Source organism: Balaenoptera acutorostrata, chromosome 2 (assembly GCF_949987535.1).
Source record: "Balaenoptera acutorostrata chromosome 2, mBalAcu1.1, whole genome shotgun sequence".
Taxonomy (NCBI): domain Eukaryota; kingdom Metazoa; phylum Chordata; class Mammalia; order Artiodactyla; family Balaenopteridae; genus Balaenoptera; species Balaenoptera acutorostrata.
Genome location: NC_080065.1, coordinates 180,289,632 through 180,314,960, shown reverse-complemented (window position 1 = coordinate 180,314,960; position 25,329 = coordinate 180,289,632). Strand labels below are relative to the sequence as shown.

The window sequence follows — 25,329 nt, the reverse complement described above, 5'->3', positions numbered from 1 at the left end:
GGGCTGACCTACCTGTTAGTTGCCTAGGGCCCACGATACTTTGGGGGCCCTTGCAAATGTTTCACTTTTTTTTTTTAAATAAGAAGGAAAATATATATAATCTAGCTGGAATTATAGTCATCTTTATGCCAACTTAGTTGTAAAATATAATTTTAAATTTTTTTGTGAAGGATGGGACCCATGAAGGCAAAAGTGCCTGGGACCCAGGAAAGTCACAGTGGGGCATGATTTTAGCATACTTCTTTGGCCTTATCATGCTAAGGTCTGTCTCTTCAGTCTTGGGTGCCATTATCAACTCCTTTGTTACCATGACCCAGGAAGGGGAGGTGGGGAGGGAAGAGAGAAAAAAATAAACAGTGGGACCAAAGAGGTATTGGCACACCCATGTTCATAACAGCGTTATTCATCATAACACAAAGGTGGAAGCAATGCAGGTGTCCACCGATGAATGAATGGAAAAACGAAATGTGGTCCATCCATACGATGGAATGTTATTCAGCCTTAAAAAGAAATCAAGTTCTTTTCTCTTTCCTTTTCTTTCTTTCTTTTTTTTTTTTGGCCGTGTGGATTGCAGGATCTTAGTTCCCTGACCAGGGATGAACCCGGGCCCTGGCAGTGAAAGCACTGAGTCCTAACCGCTGGACCACCAGGGAATTCCCAGGAATGAAGTTCTGATACATGCTACAGCATGGATGAATCTGGAAACATTTGTTAAATAAGCCTACAGTTTCTGAGATGCACGAAACTGTACATGTAAAGAGCCATTGTCCTCTCAGCATTTGGGTGGGCTTAAAACACAGATCTGGTGGCCTCGCCTCCCCTCCCCCACTTAAAATACAGCATAGACCTATAGTTGGCTTGAATGTGCAGAGTTTTTCTGGAGGGATACACACAGGCAGCTTGAGAGAGGAAAGCCAGGTGGCTGGGAAACCAGAGAGAGGGGGAGCTTTCCTTCACTCATCTTTGGACCTTGTATGCTTTGAACAGTGAACATTACCTATTAAGAATAAACACAGGGTTCCAAAGAAGACATACAGATGGCCAATAGGCACATGAAAAGCTGCTCATCATCACTAATTATTAGAGAAATGCAAATCAAAACTACAATGAGGTACCACCTCACACCTGTCAGAATGGCCATCATTAAAAAGTCTACAAATAACAGATGCTGGAGAGGGTGTGGAGAAAAGGGAACCCTCCTACTCTGTTGGTGGGAATGCAGTAAACTGGTGCAGCCACTGTGGAAAACAGTGTGGAGGTTCCTCAAAAAACTAAAAATAGAGTTGCCATATGATCCAGCAATCCCGCTCCTGGGCATATACACAGACAAAACTATAATTTGAAAAGATACATGCACCCCAATGTGCCTGGCAGCACTATTTACAATAGCCAAGATATGGAAACAATGTAAATGTCCATCGACAGACGACTGGATAAAGAAGATGTGGTATGCTTATACAATGGAATATTACTCAGCCGGTAAAAAGAATGAAATAATGCCATTTGCAGCAACATGGTTGGACCTAGAGATTATCATCCTAAGCCAAGTAAGTCAGAAAGAGAACGAAAAATACCATATGATATAATTTATATGTGGAATCAAAAACATGACACAAATGAACATATTTACAAAACAGAAACAGACTCACAGATATAGAGAACAGACTTGTGGTTGCAAAGGGGGAGGGGGAGTGGGGGAGGGAAGTATTGGGAGTTTGGGATTAGCAGATACAAACTATTCTATATAGGATACATAAACAACAAGGTCCTACTGTACAGCATAGGGAGCTATATTCAATATCCTGTGATAAACCATAATGGAAAAGAATATGAAACAGAATATATGTATGAATAACTGAATCTCTTTGCTGTACAGCAGATATTAACACAACATTGTAAATCAACTATACTTCAGTAAATTAAAAAAAAGAATATACGCAGGAAATGGCGAGTTAGTGATTAATGGGGATAGAGTTTCACTTTGGGGTGATGAGGAAATTCTGGAGATGGATGGTGGGGATGGCTGCCCAATAAAGTGAATGAACTGAATGCCACTGAACTGGACACTTAAAAGTAGTTAAAATGGAATCTAAAAAGTGACACATATTTACAGAACAGAAATAGACTCACAGACATAGAAAACTTATTGTTACCAAAGGGTAAAGGGGGGGAGGGATAAATTAGGAGTTTGGGATTAACAGATACACACTACTATATATAAAATAGATAAACAACAAGGACCTACTGTATAGCACAGGGAACTATATTCAATATCTTGTAATAACCTATAATGGAAAAGAATCTGAAAAAGAATATATATATATATTGAAACTAACACAACATTGTAAACCAACTATACTTCAATAAAAAAAATTCTTAAGATGGTAAATTTTGTTACATGTATTGGGTTGGCCAAAAAGTGCCTTCAGTTTTTAAGTAAAAATAAAAGACACATTTTTCATTTTCACGACCAACTTTATTGAACAACGTATTCACTCTTTTGTTCCACTACCCTCTGCCATTTTTCAGGCAACTTCACAATTTCATCTTCTCAAAACTTTTTATCTTTTTGAGCAAAGAACTTTTCCAGGTGCCTTTTACAGTCTTCCAGGGAATTGAAATTTTTTCCATTAAGAGAATTTTGTAAAGACCGAAATAAATGGAAATCCGAAGGTGTAATGTCTGGTGAATACGGCAGATGAATCAGAACTTCCCAGCCAAGCTGTAACAGTTTTTGCCTGGTCATCAAAAAAACATGTGGTCTTGCATTATCCTGATGCAAGATTATGCGTTTTCTGTCAACTAATTCCAGACGTTTTTTATCGAGTGCTGCTTTCAGTTGGTCTAATTGGGAGCAGTACTTTTTGGAATTAATCATTGATTTTCCGGAAAGAGCTCGTAATAGAGGACTCCCTTCCAATCCCACCATATACACATCATCTTCTTTGGATGAAGACCGGCCTTTCGTGTGATTGGTGGTGGTTCATTTCGCTTGCCCCACGATCTCTTCCGTTCCACATTATTGGACAGTATCCACTTGTCATCGCCTGTCACAATTTGTTTTAAAAACGGAACGTTTTCATTACTTTTAAGTAGAGAATCACATGAGGAAATACAGTCAAGAAGGTTTTTTTTGCTTAACTTATGTGGAACCCAAACATCAAAGCGATTCACATAACCAAGCTGGTGCAAATGATTTTCAGTGCTTGATTTGGATATTTTGAGTATGCCAGCTATCTCCTGCGTGGTATAACGTTGATTGTTCTCAATTAATGTGTCGATTTGATCGCTATCAACTTCAACTGGTCTACCAACTGTGGAGCATCGTCCAGTGAGAAATCTCCAGCATGAAACTTCGCAAACCACTTTTGACACGTTCGATCAGTCACAGCACCTTTCCATACACTGCACAAATCTTTTTTTTTTGCATTTCAGTTGTGTTATTACCTTTCTTGAAATAATCAAGCATAATATGCCAAAAATGTTGCTTTTTCGCTTCCATCTTCAATGTTAAAATGGTTACACAAAAATTCACCAATTTTGATGTCTTTTTAAAAATGCACCCTGATATAACAGCTGCCACATACAATCTAACAAAACTGTTTTGAATGAAGTTAAAAACAACTAAGTGCCGCTAGAGTCATCTTACGGAAAAAACCGAACGAAACTTTTGGCCAACCCAATGTTTTAACACAATAAAAAAATTAACAAACACAATTATTAAAAAAAAAAAAAAAAACCACTCAGGAGCCAGACTGCTCCTGTGACCCTGGGCAAGGCATTCACCTCCCTGTGCCTCAGTTTGCCCACCTATAAAGTGGGCAGACTCAGTTCTGGGTGTGCCTGGCTCAGCTGCATTGTTCTCTGCATTTAGAGCAGGGTTATGGAAGGATCCCCTGGAGCTGCCCTGTCCCTGGGGGTGGGGAATGAAAGTGTGTTCCAAAGGGTTTTAAAATACAGGTTTACCATTATTCCACTACAGCAAAGCCAACAGATCAGGAGATGACTGCCACTGAAAGACAGTTTGTTATACTTGCAGTTCCCAAGAGGAGGGACCATAGAACATCAGCTAGGGCCACCCAGGGAAGCACCAGGGTTGGTCAGGAGGTGGGGGGTGGAAGGTGGGGCTAGCAGGGAGTGTGGGCAGGAGCCTTATTGTGGATTCCATGGGGAGAAATGGGCAGGGAAGGGTAGGCAGGCTTACGATTGGCTAGTTTGAATAATTTCAGCAGGCTCTGGGGGTAGGAGCTGGCCCTAGTTGTCTGGCACCTGGTGCTGGGGTGATCAGGGCAGAGGAATATTACCTCCTGGAGTGTGAAAGCCAAATAAAGGAGGTTGTTGCCGCTATTGGCTCTGGATTGGTGGATTTGTCCACAAAAGGTGCACTTTTTGGTAAGTTGCTTACTCTCTCTAGGAATTAGCTAGTCCTGGGAGTCTCTCCCAGATCACCAAGGCCCCAAGATGTCAAATCATCAGAATACAGAAAATAAAGGACACAGTTAATATGCAAGGAAGAGGCGCAGCATTGCCAAAGGACAAAGACAGGAAGGCTGGGGCAGGACTTGGGGCAGGTTCAACGACACGGGTGATGTGGGAGGCTGGGATCGTCAATGCTGGGACTTCCTCCATCCCTCCCAGGCCCTCTGTCTTTGAGCCTTCTCTGGAACGGAGGGGCTGAGGGGATTGCCAGGACTAAGCACGGGGTCCAGGCTGACAACGCCAGCACCACCAGGGCTCTGTCTTCTTCTGGCTTTGCTCACGGCTTCTGGCAGGTGCAGCTGTGTCTATGGACGGAGTCGTCCCAGGAGCCCTGCCCCACTGCCCTTGGGTTCCTCCTGCCCTGTTCCGCCAATGGCTTCTCACCCCTCCTCCCTACTCTGACCCCTCCTGGTTGGCTGAAATCCCCCGCAGTTCCTTGAGCCCCCTCTAGATTGGGCCCATCTGCTGTTCCTTCTTGAGGCTCACTGTTCTTCTCTAACAGTGTATAGTGAAGCATCAGGTTGTGGTTGTGCTTCTTTTTAAACTTCCAATCTCTTGTGAAGCAACATGCGGTTCTGCTGTATGTGGCCAACACACAGCTGGGAAAGTGCCAAGCAACTTCTAAGATTGGCTTCGACCCTGGGCAAGGAGAAGGGTTAACTGAGGATGCGCTTGGGGGTCGCAACAATATCAAACGGCTTCCCACATTTCTAGCCACCTCTGCTCCAGTCCTGTGCTTGTTTGCTGTGCTCAGCCTTGGCCAGCGTAGCACATGCTCAGTGCAGACAGGGACTGTCCTTTTGGGCTCATCTTTGTACTCTCAGAACCAGCACATTGTAGGTTGTTATGGGTTGAATTATGTGTCCCCAAATTCATGTGTTGGAGTCATAACCCCCAGGATCTCAGAATGTGACCGTATTGAGAAATAGGTTCATTGCAGATGTAATTCATAAAGATGAGGTCATACTGGGCCCCAAATCTGATATGACTGGTGGCCTTATTTGGACACAGACATGCACACAGGGAGAATTCCATGTGAAGGTGAAGGCAGAAATTGGAGTCAGGCTACCAGAAGCCAAGGAACGCCAAAGATTGCCAGAAACCATGGAAGCTAGGAGAGACAGATTCCCCCTCACAGCCCTCAGAAGGAACCAACTCTGCTGACACCTTGATCTTGGACTTCTAGTTTCTAGGACTGTGAGAAGTTTTTCTGTTGTTTAAGCCACCCTAGCAAACTAATACACGTCTTTAGTTAATGTCTGTTGCATGCTAATATCTGTGCATGAATAGACTCAATATTCCCTACGTGAGCTGACTGATTTGGAGGGCTGAATGGGGTCCCCACATGGGCTGAGCATGCATGATTGGGTCAGCTGATCTACCACAAATGTCAAACTCTTGGCAGTTGAAAGCCCTAAGGTGATTTTTGTTTTTTTAATTGAGATAAAATTCCGGTATCAGAAACTTCTATTTTGTCTTCTTTTATTTTAATTTTATTTTGTCTTTTATTTTACTTGCTGTGCTGTGCGGCTTGCAGGATCTTAGTTCCCCGACCAGGGATTGAACCCATGCCCTCAGCAGTGAAAGCACGGAGTCCTAACCACTGGACTCCTAGGGAATTCCCAGAAAATTCACCATTTTAAACTGAACAATTCAGTGGACTTCCCTACACTCACAAGGTTGTGCAACCACCACCTCCATCTTGTTCCAAAACATTTTCTTCACCCCAAGAGGAAATCCTGTGCCCATTAAGCAGCAGCTCTCGTTCCCTCCTCCCCCAGGCTCTGGAAATAACTGATCTACTTTCTGTGGATCTGCCTATTCTGGACATTTCATACCAATAGAATCATATAATATGTGGCCTTTTGTGTCTGGCTTCTCTCACTGAGCATCATGTTCTCTGGCTTCATCCATGCTGTGGTGTGTGTGTCCGTGTTTCATTCCTTTTTATGGCTGAGTGATACTCCGTTGTATGGATGGACCACACTGTGTTTATGTTCGTGTGTTGATGGCCCACCTGCCTTAAAATGTTCTACCCAGTGAATATGTGCGGACTGAAAAAAAGAATGACTAGAAGGATAGAGGTTGAGGACAGGTGAGCTGTGGGGACAGAGGCACAGGTGGCCCAGGCCCTGCCGCCCTCCCTCAGGGCCAGGAGTCCAGCGGGGACTCCTAGGTCAGCCAGGGGAGCATGAGAGAGAGGGGGGATGTGGGGTAGGTGATGGGGGGAGGGGAGCAAACTTCGTCCTTGCTCAGAGCCGGGCCTGACCTGCTCCCCTCTCCAGGCGACTGTGGCCGAGGCCCCCCCCTTGGGGTCCTTCTGTTGGGACCCCAGGAGGGGCAGTCCTCCACCTGCAACACCCAGACCTCGTCAGGAGGGAAGCCAGGATTCTGCCCTTGGGACCCGATCACCACTCAGCTTGCTTCTCTTTGTACCGAGTACGTCTGCCAGCAAACGCACTGTGGATTTTCATACAGAGAGACCTGGGCTGCATCTGTCCAGGTGCTGAAAACACCGGCTGTGGGGAGCAGGTGTCTCCCCACCTGGGCACTGAGGGCGACGGCGTCCTGGCTGCCCTGGGAGGTCTGCTGGCTGCACGCAGAGGGGGATGCAAGACGCAGCCAACTGGGGCAACGTCTGGGTCCCCGGGCTGGTCCGTGCTCGGTTTCATGCTCTGCTGTTTGCCATCCTGAAATTCTTAACACATCTTAAAAAACTTTATTTTTAAGTGTGGTAAAATACAAACAACATAAAATCCATCATTTGTAAAAGTGTTCAGCTCAGCAGCATCGAGTACATGCACACTGTCGTGCAACCATCCCCACCATCCATCTCCAGAACTTTCTCATCTTCCCAAACTGAAACTGGCCCCATCAAACACTGACTCCCCAGCCCCTCCCCCAGCCCCTGGCCCCCACCATCTACTTCCTGTCTCTCAGGATGTGATGACTCTAGGGACATAGCAAAAGTGGAATCATACAATATTTGTCCTTTTTTTGCGACTGGTTTATTTCACTTACCATCATGTCCTCATGGTTCATCCGTGTTGTAACGTGTGTCAGAATATCCTTCCTTTTAAAAGATGAATAATAGTCCATTTTATGTATATACTAACATTTTGTTTATCTGAAATTCTGAATAATTTTTGAACAAGGGGCCCTGCATTCTCATGCTGCACTGGGCCCCCCAAATTACATAGCCTGTCCAGCTGGTCCTTGTCACACTAGATCCAGTAGGAGAAATCCTTCCAGGCCCAGCTGACAGCTTACTCAGTCCCCTCCCCCCTGAAGGGAACCCAGAGGGGGTCAAACGACTAACTCCCCCCCATACGCTGCTTTGGGGAAGAACTCAGAGAAGACCCAGTGACACATTTTGAAGGGCCTTTTATGGGTTGAATTGTGTCCCCCACAAAACGTATGTTGAAATCCTAACCTCCAGGACCCCAGAATGTGACCATATTTGGAGATACGGTCTTTCGAGAGGTAATAAGTTAAAATCATTGTGGGCCCTAATCCAATAGGACTGGTGTCCTTATAAAAAGGGGAACTTTGGATACAGAGACAGACATGCACAGAGGGAAGACGACGTGAGGACACAGGGAGAAGATAGACATCTACAAGCCAAGGAACAGCACCACCCCTTCCTCTGAGGCTCGCATGGGGCAGGCACAGGGAGAACACCGGCCTGTGTGAACCCACCTGCCTGTGGATGCCCAGGGGCGGCTGGGATGGTCTCAGCCTCTCCTTTCCCTCTGTCCCCTGCCTCCCTGACGTGGTGCCCACACCTTCCCATCTGATGCAGGATCTAACCTGCACTGGGCAAGGGAGGATTCAAAGGGCCTGAAAAGGGGGAAGGCGAGGAAAGGGGTGCTATACACACATCGCGTCTTTAAATTGAAAATGTTTACAGGTTGCATCTTCGTGTGGCCAAAAGGGTTTAAAAAGAACTTGATAATTTTTTTTTTTTTTTTTGGCTGCGTTGTCAGTCTTTGTTGCTGCGCGTGGGCTTTCTCTAGTTGTGGCGAGCAGGGGCTACTCTTTTTTGCGGTGCACGGGCTTCTCATTGCGGTGGCTTCTCTTGTTGCGGAGCACGGGCTCTAGGTGTACAGGCTTCAGTACCTGTGGCATGCGGGCTCAGTAGTTGCGGCACGTGGGCTCAGTAGTTGTGGCACACGGGCTTAGTTGCTCTGCAGCATGTGGGATCTTCCCGGACCAGGGATCGAACCCGTGTCCCCTGCATTGGCAGGCGGATTCTTAACCACTGCGCCACCAGGGAAGCCCTGAACTTGATACCTTTTAATGTTCTTCTTCAGTCACGAAAGCAGATGAGTGAAATGCTTTAAGATTTTAAAAAATTACCAAAAAAAAAAAAAAAAAAAGACCAAGCCTTTAGAAAAAGCATATTTAAGGTTTATGCTTTTGGTTGTCTGTGGGTCTGGGGCCCCGATGCATGCACAATCAACGATCGTCCTCCTTCACGCTCTGAGAAGCACGTTGATACCTCCATCTGGGTCACATCTCTTTGTAAGTTTCCCTTTATTCATTCACGTTTTATTGTCACCTTGAAACGCTGCCCTGTGGTCCATTTGCTCCTCAGCCCCAGGCCTCCTCGGTCAGAGCACAGGCACCACCGCCAGATGCCCCATGAAAACCCTTTAGTGGCGTTGCCTCCTCGCACCCCGGCCCAGTCCACACAGCCCAGGAGGTGGAGTTTATGTTGAAGAGCCGACACGAGAAGGGCAAGGCCACTCCCAGCGAGGGGAACAGCGAGGGCCAGGCCTGGCATCCGAGGAACACGGACCCTTTCACTGCTGGTGTGACCTCAGCATTCGAGGCCTCCACCGCCTTGACTTGTGAACCTTGAGATAGACACACCCAGTGCCCCGTCCCCGGGAAAGGCCTGCGTGCACATCTACGCCAGCTTTCAGGGTCTGCCTTGAGATTCCTGTGCAAGCACACATGCATGGCTCTCTGAGGGGCCCTGGTGTGAATCTTTTGGTTGCCGTGCATCCTGTATGTCAGGTGAGACATCCCCATCAGGCCATTTCCCTGTTTTTCCTGGCATGCGGCGATTTTATTGATGTGGACGAAGGAGAAAGCTCACGTGCATTTGTCGGTCACAGCTGGCTTTAGTTTTAGAGACTCTGGATCCCAGAGTCTCTCCCGAGGGGCCCTGGCGGTCCTGGAGCTCCAGCCCCTGCACAGACTATTTCTGAGGACTCGCTCTGCCCCGTTCCTCGGTGCTGCCCGGGGGGCTGGCTGCGTGGTGTGGGTCGGTCACGTGGGTGGTTTACACAGTTGACCCACCAAGCTTCTCCAGGAGGCTTCACTTGATAGAGAGAAGAGGGCATTCGTGCCTGTGCCTGCCCAGCCCCACCTCCTGTCCTGGGATCCCTCCAACCGGAAAGGACCCTTCAGTGGGGCCTGCCCCGAGCCCTGGTCCCTCTCCCCAACACCCACGCAGTGGCTCTCTGAGCTGCAGTTTCTTCCGGGACCCAGGCCCTCACACCGCAGGGCCCAGGTGCCGCTGTGCTCTGACTCTTTAGGCCCTGCATCAAATCCTTCAACTCTGAGAAAACCAATCAGACAGAAGGCTGCCCTTGGAATGAAGGGGAAGGTGGATTTTTTTTTTTTTAATTAATTTACTTATTTTGGCTGCTCCGGGTCTTAGTTGCGGCATACGGACTCTTTTGTTTAAAATTTATTTAATTAATTTATTTATTTTTGGCTGCGTTGGGTCTTTGTTGCTGCGTACGGGTTTTCTCTAGTTGCGGTGAGCGGGGACTACTCTTCGTTGCGGTGCCTGGGTTTCTCATTGTGGTGGCTTCTCTTGTTGCAGAGCGCGGGCTCTAGGCGTGCGGGCTTCAGTAGTTGTGGCTCGCGGGTTCTAGGGCGCAGGCTCAGTAGTTGTGGCGCACGGGCTTAGTTGCTCCGCGGCATGTGGGAACTTCCTGGACCAGGGCTCAAACCCGGTCCCCTGCGTTGGCAGGCAGATTCTTAACCACTGCGCCACCAGGGAAGCACGGCATGTGGACTCTTAGCTGCAGGCATGCATGCGGGATCTAGTTCCCCAACCAGGGATCAAACCCAGGCCCCCTGCACTGGGAGCACGGAGTCTGACCCACTGGACCACCAGGGAAGTCCCGGGAAGGTGGATTTTGAGAGTCCACAGTCTCCAGGAAGCCCAAGGACAACCGGAAAGCTCCTGAACAGAGAGGGTGGCAGGCCGTGGGCGTGGGACCCATGCTTACACAAGACCCCAAGCTCAGAGGGCCCCACGCCCCACGCTTGGTTTAACGCTCTGCGGTCACCGACTTGAAATTCTCGGTACTTTCTGAACCAGAGGCCCCTGCAAATTCTATCCCAGGTTGGTGGAGTTCAGGAGAAGCCCTCGGGCTCTCAGAGGACACTGTCCCTGGAGGTCCAGGTGGGGAGGAGCTGGCTGTGCGTTCACGATGCAGGGGCTCAAGAGAAATTCCCTCCCTCACTTGCTCTGGGGTGACCGAAAGAGCCCCGGGAGAGCTGGGGGTTGGGTCCAGGCCCCTGGCACGTGCCCACGGGCACCTGAGCCCCTCCCCAACCCTGTGCGGTTACACAGGCATAATGTCCCACCTGTGGGAGGCGTCCTGCCCCGTCCACACCCCCAACTTCCCATCCCTGGCTGAACCCCAAAATGGACACATTCAGAGGCACAGAGCTAAGGGGCAGTCCAAACCCAGGATGCTATGTATCAAACCAGTGGAAAAAAAAAAAAAAAATCGCCAGCATGGAACGGTGTCTGTTTTTCCAACTGGCTAAGCTTCAGGGCATCACCTTTAAATGACTACGTGGACAATACTAACGCCTCGCTCACAGTTCAGTGAAGTACTCTGTAAGGTGCACAGCACGCTAGTAGCTAACAGCGATCACCTCTCACCACCACCTCCTGGCTCCTCGGAACTCGCTCCTGCTCGGACGCCACGCCCCTGAGGGCCTCACGCGCCCCGGCACTCGGCACACCCGCACGTGGGATGGGGGTCTTCGGTCTGTTCTTTTGGACCCCTGGGTGGGCAAAGCAAGGCGTGAACTGGGGGGAAATGCTCCCTGGCCAGCTTGAATTTTGCTGCGGGACTTCTGGGCGGCTTCCCAGAGCCCGGGGCTGCCACTTGTCCAGGCTTGCAGGCCCACGTCACCACCATCTGTCCTGCTCTGAGTGGGCTCCAGGCCAGGGGCAGAGGGTAAGATCCACTGTGCTGTCCCTAGCGCCCCCGACTCCACGGTAAAAAACACTCTCACAGCAGAACGGTCCTTCCTGTCACTAAACAGAAACCATGGTTCTCAGGGACAACACCAGTGTCTATGATTTTCTCCCTTCTCTTTAGGAAATCCTTTGCAATTGTGCTAGGAAAGTACTGAGGTGAAACAAACAAAAAGACCCAAAGACAGAGATTTCCCTGGTGGCGCAGTGGTTAGGACTCCGCGCTCCTAATGCAGGGGGCCCGGGTTCGATCCCCGGTCAGGGAACTAGATCCCACACGAGTGCTGCAACTAAGACCCAACACAACCAAATAAATATTTTTAAAAATATATCTTAAAAAAAAAAAAGACCCAAAGCAAAGGGATGCAGGCATTAAGCCCTCAGAGTCTTAACCTTGAACGGAACCGTGAAGACGGCCCCCCTCCCCCCGACCCTGGGCAGGCTGGCGGCAAGAGCTCCCCACCTCGCACGTGGACTCAGCCTCTCAGCTCTGAATCCTGGGGTGGGGGGCGTCGGAAGCTGTCCTGGCGCACCCGACGTGGAGCTGGGGGCGGCAAGGCTTTGTGACAGCACACCCCCACTTACACCACTGGCTTCCTAGAGGGGGTCCCTGGAGCATCGGCATCACTTGGCAGTTGGTTAGGTTAGAAATGCAGACTCTCGGGCTCAGCCCAGAACTGCTGAACCCGGATCTGCTTTTGAACAAGGCCCCTGGGGGAGGGGGTGCACACCGTGGTCTGTGACGCGCAGGGAAGGGCTGACGCCCAGACCCCTTCTCCTCAGTGCAGTAGGTGTAGACGGCACCTGCAGGGGTCCCAGGACACCCCTGGAGCCCCCTCCAGCTGGAGCCCAGCCGCCTTCCCCAGGTGGTGCCGGCCTGCCCCTCTGCCAGGGGCTCGGGCTGGGTGTTCTGAGGGAGCTCAACGCAGAACCACAAGACACACACATGCGAGAAAGAAAATCCAGTGACTTCAGGAGAGGCCCTGTAGTGCCGCTGGGGAAGCACGTCCGTGGGTTTAGCTGAGCCCACTGGAAGCGGGCGAGCCGGGGGGTTACTGCTCTCTCTGCCAACCCTAGCCTCTCTCCTTGGATGCGTCTTGGATTCAGAGTGGCTGTGGTGTGGTACCTACTTGATCTGTTTTCCTTCCCACAAGGATCCTACGGGCTGGGCGTTACGGACCCCATTTCACAGCTGGGGAGACTGAGGCTCGGAGAGAGTCAGGGGGCTTGCCTGCGGTGCACACTGGGGAGGCGGCAGAGTCAAGATTCGAACCTAAAACTCCCACCCTAAGACTCTTATGCTCCGTCCTGCCTCTGGGTGAGTTGGAACTCACCTTCCGTCACCCGAGGAGATTAGTGTCAGAAGACATTTGGAATGGCCAGGGGCTCAGGTGTGGGGAGCAGACAGACAGGCAACACTCAGGGACAAGACAGGAGGCCCAGGAACCTTTGAACCTGGAGAAGAGGGGTCTCTGGGTCTCCAGGGGGAGGGGGCTGATTTGTGAGTGCGTCCCGGGGGGAGGCCAGCATCTGGGCAGGGGCAGACGGAGGTGCGGGAGCCAGTCCCAGGGCGTGTCCTGGTGCCTTCCTCTCCGTCCTCCAGGCTGGGCAGTCTGAGGGCTCCCTCCTTCCCCGCACGGGTCAAGGCCACGGCCTGGCACAGAGCCTGGCGAGGGGCAGCCCACGCTCACCTAGGAAGGAGCAAGTCACCTGTGGCCCTGGCTGGCGCGTCACTCGGCGATGGCTGCTTACAAGTCACACACCATCACCCCTACACCACCGTGTCTCAACGATCCCACTTCATTTATTACCAAAATATCACAGAGTTCCAGTCATAGTTAACATACAGCGTTTAACACAAACCTGATACCTGTGAAAAGAACTAAGTATTCGGACAATCGAGTCGTTTGGAACCGTTAACGCCCCAAACCGTTATCACTCCGTACTCCAAAAATACACTTTGAGAGCTTTGGAAACTGAATTAAAATGTCTACACAGCTATGAACAATTGTTTAATAAAACTTTTTCATGTTTCCATTACATGTAAATATATCAATTTGGCATCTCTATAAAAACTCTGAAAATGGTGCAAAAGTTTCATTCTCTTTGAGAAAGCCATTGACAAAAAATATTCACACTTCACTAAAATTTTGAAAAATGGTCTTCTTTCAAAGCTTCTTTATTAATCTGAAATCTTCTGGATTATCAAAATCTAGGTTTGCTTTTTCCTCCTAAAACACTAAAGAACATTTATTCACAAGGATAAAAAGGCAAACTTGGGGAGATGGAAAACTGAGAAGGACTTTTTTTTTTCTTCTGAAAAGCAAAAAAAAAAAAAAAAAAAAGGCAAGAAAAAAAAAAAAGGCTAGTTACATAAGCATCCTCCAAAGAACACAATGGGATTCATTTTATTGTTGACTTTTGGACAGCAGTGTCATACTTTATTGAAAACAAACCCATGTAAAAACAAAGTTAAAATGAAAAATGGTACCTGAAAAATAAATTATCTTATATAAAACAAATCAATAACTTAAAACACACTAATATACAAAAGGTCTACCCATCTACTGTACAACATGGGAACCAGCTGGAAAAGTGCCCCCCAGAGCAAATCACTGTAAACGGAACGTTACATGGTAAAGAGGTGGCCCCGACCAACAGACAAGCCTTCTCTCCTGGTGGAAGTGAAACAGTCCTCCCGAGTCGCTGCGAACCACCGGTCAGCCTAACTTCGGTCCTCACGGGGACTTACGAGGAGTCACTTATTTATTTTAACGACCAAGCGGAAAACTGAACTCTGTCACCAGAAGGTTGTGGAAAAATACAATCATTAGAAGTCAGAGTCGAATCAAAAGGTGTGGAAATGTGAACCCTGCCGGGGGCCCTACCGCTGCTGTAGGAGTGTCCATTCTCGATGCCGCTCAACGGAAAGCACGTGGGGCTTCGGGTAGGGGCCGGGCCTGGGAATCTGATGAGCAGCAGGTGTTTTCCTGAGGAGCTGCCTCAGGGCCCAGGAGGTACCGCGGGTCCTGGGAAGATGGGAAGGATTTCAGATGGAGGGCTGGGGTTATGGGGAAGAGAGGCCCCCGGCAGCTTATGCTCACTCTCCGTGATCCTACCCAGGATGGGTGCGGAAAGCACAGAGAAGTCCGGTCAGGCTGAGTCGGATGGGAAATGGGACAGCTGGGAGACGTGAACTCTGATTTTCAAGGCCAACAGCGACTGGGGTCAGTCCATGGCCCTACTCCGGAGGCAAACCAGCGATAAGTTATTGCCAATAACTGTCTTGGGATTCATCTGTCTGCCTGACCCGGCAGGGCTCCCCCCAAGCTGCCAGCTCCCGAAGGGCCGGCTCCCTAAGCAGCGCGGTTCAGACCCTGGGTTTCCAGCACTAACAACAAGTGCATACTCTCGGAGGTTAAGGCAGCTGCCCTTGGCAAGGGAAAGACTCACCTTTCGGGGAACAAAGAAGGTGAAACCCACCCGGCGCCACCTGCCCACGGGCTGAGAAAGCCCAGCTCCTCCGTTATTCTGGCAAGAGGGTGGCCGTGGTATCACAGTCACAGGACGCATGACCAGAGGCACAGCCAGTGCAGAAAACCACAGCTTGCCATATCACATCGAAAAGCTAAAGAAAGGCAGAGCCACGGGGTAAACAATGGATAACTCAACTGGAACCAGGTTCACAAATCTGGAGCTGCTTAGTGAACAACTATGCGGGGAAGTTACATAGGCCAAGAGAGAATTCAATCAATTCAATCAAAAGAGAATTCTTTGGTATTTATGTACCAAACCAAAGTTTCAATAAATTAACATCATCTACTCTTAACTTTTTCATCAAAATTCCCAAATAAAAGGAGAGCACTCATTTTACGAAATACAAATAAGATTGATCTATGTTAAAAAAAAAAAAAAACCACAATTTTTTAACACGGTTTCTTTTGGATTTTAACTTTAAAAAAAATGGGATCTTCCTTTTGCAAACAGGCCTAGAGAAGATGGAATGAACTTTTTGGACACAGGGCCAGCGTCTGGCACTTCCATGGGAGTGACAATTACTTTTCAGGAGTAAAACATGTCAAAGGCAAAATCCTCCCGCACGCTCACAAATTAAAACTCCCAAAGAAGCACATTGGGGTTTTCAGCCAGAAGGATGTTCAAAGAGTGGGGACCACGTAAAACGAGAATTTTACTGAGAAACTTCAGGCAACTCTCAAAGGTCCGTATGCGCTTCACGTTTCCCGTTCATCTGTGCCAGCACCAGGATAATCAGTGTGGTTCCAATAAAATAGAGGGGAGGAAATGAGCTGCGGTGCTGGCTGTGAGCCCGTCACTTCGCAGTTTAGGCCTCTGCCAGAATTCTCGTAGGAAATGGAACACTAGTGCAGGCTGGCAGGATGGTGTGTCAGCGAGGAGACTCAAGGGTCACTCTCACGACTGGGAACCTCATCTTCACTGAGATGCTGGCCCGAGGCTAGCACAACCTACACGGCATATTTTTCCAGGAAAACATCCCAGTCCCGGGGTGCAGAGCGCTCTGGGGCACACGCAGCAGGGACCCTCTTTGCATCAAATCTGGGTAAACGGGCCTTGGTTCCAGGAAGAGGCACGCAAGCTAGCTTTGACTTAGAACCTGGAAAATTCTGCTGCAGAGAGGAGGCCCTCCATGGCACTTGGCCAACTTATGAGACAAGCCTTCAAGGTATGAACTTGGCCCTTTGTGAGAGAAGAAGAGGGCAACGTGGGAAATTCAGGAGGATCATGCAAGCAGCTGGCAGCCCCTCAGTGAAGTATGAGGGAAGCAGTGGGGGGGATGGGCAGCCTCAAATGGTCCAGGGGTCGCTCAGAACACAGACCCGCTCTGGGGAACGCTGTGCCTACTGCCCAACGTCTTCCACTTAAATAAATAGATAGATAAATAATGCCGCAATTCCATGACATCGATAACTAAAAAGCAGCTTACTGTTACACGTTTTAGTCTCGTGTCAAGGTTAAAAACTGCTGGTACTAAGTTATTGTGTTTTTGATTCTCTTGCACACTGGTTATTTATAAAAATCAGATCACGCTCCTGAGGAGTTGCCCGGAGATCGGGCCCTGCCTATTTACTTCTCAGGCCCTCTTAGACTCTCCCTGCCGGCTCCCCATTTTAAAAAAACACCATCTGTGATGGCACAATCCTAACGTCACAGATTTGTAAATGCTTTGTCTTGAGGCAAGTATGTTTGTTTCTTAAGATCTTATAAATCCTCCCTGAATGCTGGGCTGTCTGTACCTTACCTAGCCAAAAAGAAAGAAAAGGTAAAATAAAAAACAAAACAAAATTCGAGCAAAACAAAATCAAATTTAATGGTCTTAAATGCAAAAGTAAAAACAAACGAAAAACACAAAAAAGCAAAAGAAAATTAACAGAACAGAACAACCCAAAATGTCAAGGCAGTTATGAAGAGAACTTCGAAGGTTAATCTTTAAAACTACAAATCAAAGGGTTTTTTTCTTTTTTTTTCTTTTTTCTTTTTTTTTTTTTTGTTAATAGGTAACTGGCAGGAAGTAAGTACTTTTCTGCTGAGTGTTCATAGGAAAGCAAAGTTTCAAAACAAAATCCGACTAAAATAGAAAAAAGCCTAGCGCTCACGAGAAGGGATGCGAGAAATACAATGCTCAAATGTTTCTGTGTCATTAAAAAATAGAGCTATGTTACGCACTGGGGCCGTGTTCAATGCTCTTGGAAACTGGAGAGATGATTGTGAACAACAGTATCTGATGTGTGGAGGCACCATGCATGCAATGTGTGGACAGGAATCGGGATGTCAGAGGAGCAACACGTCTTCAGGCGTGCCTGGAGCTGAGATCTGACTCTGGAATATACTGGAGTTTCCCTGAAACTCTTTGGTCCGTTCCCATTGGCGCCTGGGCTTAGGAAACCCACTCGTGTCCTCGGCAGAGCCTGGCCCGGCCTGGTGTGTGGCCCCCCTCCCCGCTTGTGGCCCACGGCAGACGGGCCTGCTGCCACTGCCGGGGCCAATCGGCTGAGTGAGCAGGAGGTGGCAATGGGACCTGCTTGGGAAAGCAATTTCCTGTCAACCAAAGCAGAAATCGCTTAAAATGTTGAAGCGGTTGAGAAAACGCACACAAGGCATCTGTCTAACATCTTTAGTTTAAAAACTAAAACTAAAAGGTCATTTCTTTTTGTTTGTTTCTATCCAGTTTGTGGAGACATCGAATGAAACGCGTGTTAGACAGTCTCAGAAGTTAAAGCATGCTTCAGTTTCACCACCATCCCGAGGGACTGGTTAGTCAATGCAGTCTACTTAGATTTCTGTTTAATATATATTTTAAAGGAAATAACTTAAGAAACTTAAAATTGGTCTAACATTGTGGGATTTCAAACATTTGAACATGTTGGTTGCATCCCAGAGTATAAAAACCTTTTCACTTCTCATTTAGACTAAGACAAACACTTGTGAAAATTGGCGCAAAATGAGTTGTACACTAACAAAAAAGTTTCAACTTCTTCACTCTTAATTATCTATTCCGTACAAAAAAAAGCATGAGCGAGTTATTTGTGGGACTTGTTGGTTTTGAAGGAAACCTGTAAGATTTTGTCCCCCAGGCGGTAGCCGTTCAGACTTGCTATGGCCATCGCGGCTTCTTCATAGTTTGTCATGGTCACAAAACCAAAGCCTTTGCACTTGTTGGTGTTGAAGTCGCGAATCACTTTCACATTGGTAACTGCACCAAAGGGGCCAAACATCTGCCAGAGGATTCCCTCATCGGCATCTTGACCAAGGTTGTAGATGAAGATGCACCAGCCCGAAGAAGCGTTGCCTGGGACATTGACACCAGAAAGCCCACTCATGTGATCTACACCCATAGGGGAGAACCTAGCAAACAGAGAGCACAGCATTCAGGTCAAGGTCAGTGCGGGCCAGCGAGCTGCACGCAGCCCATGTGAGGCGCTCGGGCTGACACACCCCGCTCAGTCAAAATCAGGACTTTTCAACTGAGAGGAACTCAATATGGGGGCGGAGGGAGGGCATGGGCTCCCTGCTCTGTTGGGAGTCGACTCCGAGGAGAGACAGTTTGCTGCCTGCAGGGGTCAGGCCTCAGAGCGATGGCCTCTAGTGGCCTCTGACCAGCTGCTCCCTCCACCCCTCCCACCTTGGTGGGGTGGTCCTGTTTAGTCACACCCGTACTTCCCACATTTTAAATGATGGAAGCTTCTCCACATCCTCCGAGGTGCTGTTACACCCCCAGCTCTCCCTGGAGGAAACCGTTCCTCATCCTGTGTCTGTGTCTGTGTGTGTGCTTGCGGGGGTATGGTGGGGGTGGGGAGAGGCCTGAATTTTTTTCTTTTCTTTCTCTGAATTTTATACCCCATCCCCACCCCCATCGGCACCCTCCCTCTCTGAGGATTCACGTCCGAGCGGTGCCTGCGTACAGCACACTCCCGCCAAGGGCCACTACCGGCAGGGAACAGCTCCGGACACCCTTCCACTGCTGGCTCTTAACAGCCCAGAAGGGCCAGGGCTGTGAACTGTAAATCTACCAAGCTTTACCAAAAATGTGGAGCCCCTTTCTAAAGCACCACTTTTAGTCACATCAAAAATAAGCCTTCTACAAGTCGTGGGCAATAAGGATTAAGGGAGATGACAAGATTGTTACTGAAGCCACGTGGCCCTTGAGATGTTTCACAAGCTCAAAAGTAACTGTTGGAGGATCAATTTAAGAATATTTGAGCACGATACAGCATCTCTGAAGCCACACAATGCAACTGGAGAAGTTATTACCTGCTCCAAAATAAAATCAGGTTCGAGTCGTGGGTCTGATCCAGGGGTGAGCGGGGGTGCCTTCAAGTGTCACTAAACAGATTCACGCCCTCAGCAGACATGGGAGAAGAGTGGCCAGCCCCCGAGGTGCAGACCACTGACACAACGGTGATCGCTGATGCAGGTACAGAAGAATCAAGGCACATTGTGGGCCATGGTTTTGAATTTACGAGAATAATTTTAAACAGCCTGTACCAAATGTCTGAACTGGTTAGATGACTCAGGAGGCTTGTTAGTGGTGAGACCACAGTATCATTGAAATGGGGGTGGGAAAAGGCACCCGAGTATCTGTATGAGCTGCTTTCAGTGAGAAATGGAAAGACATTCTGACTTTTAAAAGAACCTCCTTTTCTCCAAGTTTTGTAGGACACAGACCCAAGTTATCATAGTTAACTAAATCTTGACATAGATATTATACTGAAAATAATCTGAGGTAGTATTTTACTTTTATTGACATGATTCTCATTCTTATTTATTCTTGTGAGTTTTCTCCTGCTAGTTGGAGCTGATCTGTTTCATCTCAACTGTCATGAAACCCACCCCCATTCTTTTCTCTGATGGTGCAAGAGGAGAACTGACTCTTCCTTGATTTGGGGACTTTTCCCAACATGATAAGACCTGACTGCAAACCCTCTCCTCTTCTGGGTCTTCTTTCTTCTTATTCTTATCTTAGTCTGCCTTCTGGTGGCAAACCTTCCCGCCCACCCCTTCCTTCCGTCCATCTCTGGAGGTCACGGTCCCTCTCCTGCCTGGCCCCTTCTGCACCTCCCATCTCTCCTTTCTCTTCTCCTCCAAGCTTCCTGGTTTTCCAGAGTTCCTGGGTAACTCACTGAACTTGGCCATCTACACATCCCACCCGATCACCAGTGAGGCCGACTGTGCTGACTTTCAAAACTGGATTTAGCTCACTTCTGTCCAAAGACGCTTCCCCTGCTTTGCCTTTAAACCAGAAAAGCCAACGAAGGAAGGCCAGCTTTGGAACCTGAGCTGAGTTGAGAACCCTGGATTATTGGACTGTGAAAATAAGACCTTGAAAAACAGCATCTATGGAAATGAACGGGATGTTACCCAACCTCACCACTTAAAGACGGGAACCCTGAAAAGTCACAGAGAGAAATCCTTAACATACCTGAGATTAGCCCTCATGCCACTTCTCAAAACTGGGAGAAGTGGGATCTCAGCTGTTTGTGAGGCAGTAACACACCTGAGTTCAGAGTCCAAGTTACTGACTCTACTTGTCTCTGTTCTGCTAGATCCTGGTGACTAGAATCATTTTATATGGAAAGACTAAGGAAGGTGGGAAAACGGTTCACCTCTAGGATGCAGCTTTTAAACAGAAGGCATATAATAATATTTAGACACAAATGACTCCACAAGGTAGGTGTATGAGAAAGGTCTGCCTTAGGGCTGCTGATCAAATGTCTAAAACCTGTTTAAAACTCTGGAAGAACGGCTCTTGCATAAGCACCCCTAAAGCTGCATCTTTTCTCTCCCAGATACGGGATGATCTTTTAAACTCATGGGTCTACTCGCATATCACTAGAAACTGCAGGCTGCAGCGCTATGCACTCACTCTCCTGGGAGCTGGTTGGAGCTGCACTACCTTTTTCATTCTAGTTAAAGACAACACTTGGATGGAAATAAACAGCTTCCATACAGATACCTTTCTGATGCAGGTGGGGGACATGGAGACATGAAATGGCTGTGAGCACGACTTTCTGACGTGATCAGCCCAGAGGTTTCCACTGCACAGTCACCCAACCAGCAGGGCTCCGCGCAGCCAGAAGGGGCCCGAGTGGCCGTGGTGGGAAGAGCGCGTCCTCCTGACCCACCTGAATCTCTGCGCCTGGTGATGGACGGGACCTCCGAACCGCCTAGCTGGCGAGTGGTACAGCTGGGAGAGCAGCGCCACGTTTTTGTTCTGGTTGGGATTGGCTGCAAACTTCACTGTAATGGGCTCGGAGGAACCTGGGGGTTTATGACCATTGAAACTGGTAATTGCCTCTTCTGCTTCCGACCGTTTGTCAAACCGGATAAACGCAACCCCTCTGGACAAACCTTTTTAACAAACCAACAAAAATGGAGTTAGGGGAAAAACTGCAAGGATTTTTAAAACTGAAAAGCAAAAGTCAAGTCAGTCAGGCTACTGTGGTTCAAACTGGATGCTTGGTTAATGAGATAAACAAAAATTAAACCTAAATATGGAAACATGAACAAATTAAAAAAAACAAACAACGACTAATAAAAGACTAAGGTTTCAGACTTTCTTCTGAGTCGAAGCAACGACTCCACAGCCTCAGTACCAAAAGATACTTTGGTGACAGAAGTCTCAAATAAGACACCCCAGACCTCTTTCTTTTTTTGTTTTTTGTTTTTTTTTTCCTCTTTCTTAAAAGAAGCCACATTAGAAGAGATTATGTCCTCCATCACCATTTCGATGCCAGGTGCCCACTGCAGTGTGGGTGCACGGCATGCTGAGGGGTAGGTGGGTGACAAGGAATTGTCCCTGGGCTCTGGGAGCTCCCTCCCATGGCCTTCCCGGCCATCTGGCCACGTACCCGAGCTGGGCCTTTGCAGCATGTCGCCTCCTGGGCTGGCCTGACCGAATCCCTGTTTGCTCGGTGCCTGGCTCAGCCTCCTGCATCCCTCAAGGGTGTGGAATCCTAGTAACCAAGCTGAACTCTGATGACTCTTTCCTGCCACCAACACCTCACTCACCTCTTGGATATTCCACTGTAAGGTCCTGGGACCTCCTGTGGGCCCCAAATTGCCCTCAGAATCAAGTGAGGCCACACATTCTTTTCCCAGAAAACTGCTGACACACCCACCCACACACTCCCCGGCAGCTGAACAGTCCCTGTCTTGCGCCCATTCATCGCCACCTCCAGCTGCCTTGGGAGAACACCTTCTCTTGCCACCTGGACTGAGCCACCAAAGGCAAGTCCTGGGCCTGCTGTAACCCCATCCCTCGACAGAGCAAGGACATGGCCCGGGACCACGCTACCTGAGTCCGAGGCCCAACTGCTGAAGGCAGGGTCAGTTTAGTCTGGCACAAGTGTGAGACCTGAACAAACCAGATGGGAAGGGGCTCAGTCACCCTCTAGCCCCATATGCCGTCGTTCTGGGTCTGGGGGGGGGATGATGGGGGCCCTTGTCCCTTGAAGAACTCGAGGAATGGGGTGGGGCTGAGGTGAGGGAATGTGGAGCCGGGGAAGAGAACTGGCTCCCTCTCCTGGGGAGAAGAAACAGGGGTCAAGTGTGAAGGTCGAAGTGTACTGGTGACGGCTGAGGGCCAGCCTGGGGGTGACGGGCCTGGGCTGGAGGCACAGTATGCCCTGGTAGAGGAGGCTGAGGCAGACAGCCGTAAGACACAATTTCTTCTCTAGACAAAGGCCTTTAGCATGTGGTGAGTGACGACCATCAGAGCAGAAGAGCCCAGGGCCTCGGGCCACCGGCTAAGTGAGAGTGAGGAACGTCCCCCAGTCAGCTCCCACATGCTGGCACCTTTCCTTGCCATTTCCTGCAGGGTCCCACCCACCGTCACCATGATGGGCAACAAGGCGTGGGTATCCCCAGCTGGCCCCAAGGCCGCGGAGGGGCCTGGGAGACTCGGGCACACCAGGCTGGTGCGGAGATGACAAGTGTCACTGCAAGGCGCGGCCGTCCCCTCGGGGCCTAGAATCCCAAGCTCTGTCCTGACTTGGTTGCAACACCGTGGGTCCCATGTGAACAAGTAGACAGTAGTCAGGGACCCTCGGGCAGGGGCTCTTTCTTTACAACAGGAGCATCCTGTGGATGCCCTCCGCCAAGTCCTAAAGCACACACCGTAACTCTCCAACTGGGAAACTCTCCCTTCTGGGGCGCCCCCAGCACAGCAGCTCCGCATGGCCTCAGGGCTGCCCCCGCATTGGTTCCATCACTATTTAAGTAAAAATTTAAAATTGACACAGCCAGAGATGCTCACTGAATTAGTGAGATCAGACCCAGCAATTCACACGTGTGCCAGGAAAATTCTAGAGCCTGAGCCCACTTTAAAATTTCAGTTCAGAAGGAACACCTGAAAACATGTACTTGGCATACACTGTTTTTATTTACTCTTAAACGGCACGAACGACAGCTTAGACAGATGGGAACCCGAATGAAATCTAACTGCAGGCAAATCCCACTGGAAGCTGTGGTTGGCTGGCTGCTACAGAAAGCTGCCTGCAGGATACGGTTCCACTCTATTTATAAAGACCTTGCAATCAAGCAGACAGAGTGTGTGTGCACAAGTGTGGTTTCCCTGTTTGGTTTTGCAAAATGACTATCAAATGAAAACTGCCCGAGTGAAATGAAGAAAACCTGAGTAAGAGAGAGAATGTTACTTAAAGTGAGGGAATATAAACTCACTCAATGATTGGATGAATGTATACTTTTTGAAGATGACTCTGTGGATTTTCTTTTTCCTTTAGCATTTTTAGGATTAAGAGCAGACCAATAAATGGCACGATCTCCAGATGAGTCAACTAAGAAGTTCACAATTAAAATGTATAAAGAAGCAAAGACATTCTTTGAAAAAGTTCTGTCAGCTCAGGAAATTAAGGTTTTTTAAGAGAGCTTCTCTGTTTCTTTAAAAAGCACGTCATACGAAGGCAAACTTGACACACAAACTTGCTTGCCCCGCTATTCTCTGCCCCAGCCGTCGGGGCTCCATGGGGCCCCAGCAACGAGCAGCCTCTGTCCCAGCAGAGGAGCCCTGCATGGTGGCCTCCTCTGGAGCAGAGGGAAGGAAGGGGAGCCCACAGTCCCGGGGGCCCACCTTTCTACTCTCCAATCCGACACCCGGCCTAGGGCAGGGCTGTGGAGAGGGAGGAGCCCCTGGGGCTCCCTCACGGCTTCCTTCCCCCTGCCCTCTCGCAAAGCTCCTGAACACAGACAGAGGTGTGGGGTAGGGACCCTGTCCCCTCGCCTAAGTGGCAGAAGCTGGCGGGGGGGCCTGAGGGCACAACCCTGAGGTGCCCCCAAACTCTAGGAGACACCAGCCTTGCAGAGGGAAAGGAGGCAAAAGTCCCAGCAAAGGGGTGAGGGAACCATCTGCAGGAGAGACCTCCCTCAGGATGATGCAGACAAAAGCTACGTGGCAGGGGGTGCGTTCTCGAGGTGGGTGGACTCCAACTCGAGAGCTGGGCCCCGCTCAGCGGTGCTGCGCTGGACAGAGGCGAGCAGAGGCACAGCAGTCCGTACAGGATCAGGAAAAGCAGGGCCATGGAGGCAGAATACGGGCCAGCACCGTCACCCCGCCAGGTCTCCAGGTGGCCCACGCAGGTGCTTCTGTGCAGGTGGGGCTGGGGATAAATACATGTGCTGACCAGCCGACGGGATCACTCTCTCAACTGGCACTTGAAGATAAGTAAGGGGAACTTTAGGGACCACAGGAAGCTCTTCTGGCACAGAACAGGGGCTTACATCAAGTACACGGCATCTTTACCTCATGCCCATCCCCCGGCCCAGAGCCGAGGGGCAGAAAGGAGGCCGGGTGGGTGGAGTCTATGTCCCTCCAGCAGAGCTTGGGGTCCAGAAGCCCCTTCTCCTCCTCAGGCCCCTGGGAGACTCGGGCTGTCCACTCGTCTCCAGGCCGGGCCCCAGCCCAGGACTGCAGCCTGGGCAGCAGGTAGGGCCAGCCCATGCCAAGATGAGCTTCCACAGCTGGGACAGGACAAGGGAGTGCAGGTGACAAGACTGTGGGCCCCAGAGCACACAGCTTAGGGGGGATGTGGGAAAACGTGCATGCACCTCCACCCCCATCT

General features: G+C 49.3%; 1 protein-coding gene and 1 non-coding gene across 3 annotated transcripts in view; one reads left to right on the top strand and one right to left on the bottom strand.

Annotated features, from left to right (window-relative positions):
• Positions 1–11,909: 11,909 nt before the first annotated feature.
• Positions 11,910–11,982, top strand: TRNAR-CCU (transfer RNA arginine (anticodon CCU)). The gene has a single exon. It is a non-coding gene; the product is annotated as a tRNA-Arg (tRNA).
• A 5,056-nt stretch (positions 11,983–17,038) lies between these two features.
• The window catches only part of ELAVL1 (ELAV like RNA binding protein 1), a 37,094-nt gene continuing 28,803 nt past the window's right edge, over positions 17,039–25,329 (bottom strand). Inside the window, exons 5-6 of one of the 2 annotated variants that reach the window (XM_057540535.1) lie at positions 21,376–21,601; positions 17,039–18,598 (exon numbers count right to left, since the gene is read on the bottom strand). In XM_057540535.1, the coding sequence (XP_057396518.1) occupies positions 18,274–18,598; positions 21,376–21,601 (551 nt within the window). In that variant the 3' untranslated portion in view covers positions 17,039–18,273. Of the gene's footprint in view, positions 18,599–21,375; positions 21,602–21,932; positions 24,868–25,010; positions 25,229–25,329 lie in introns of those variants that run through there. The other variant, XM_057540534.1, reaches the window with a different exon arrangement.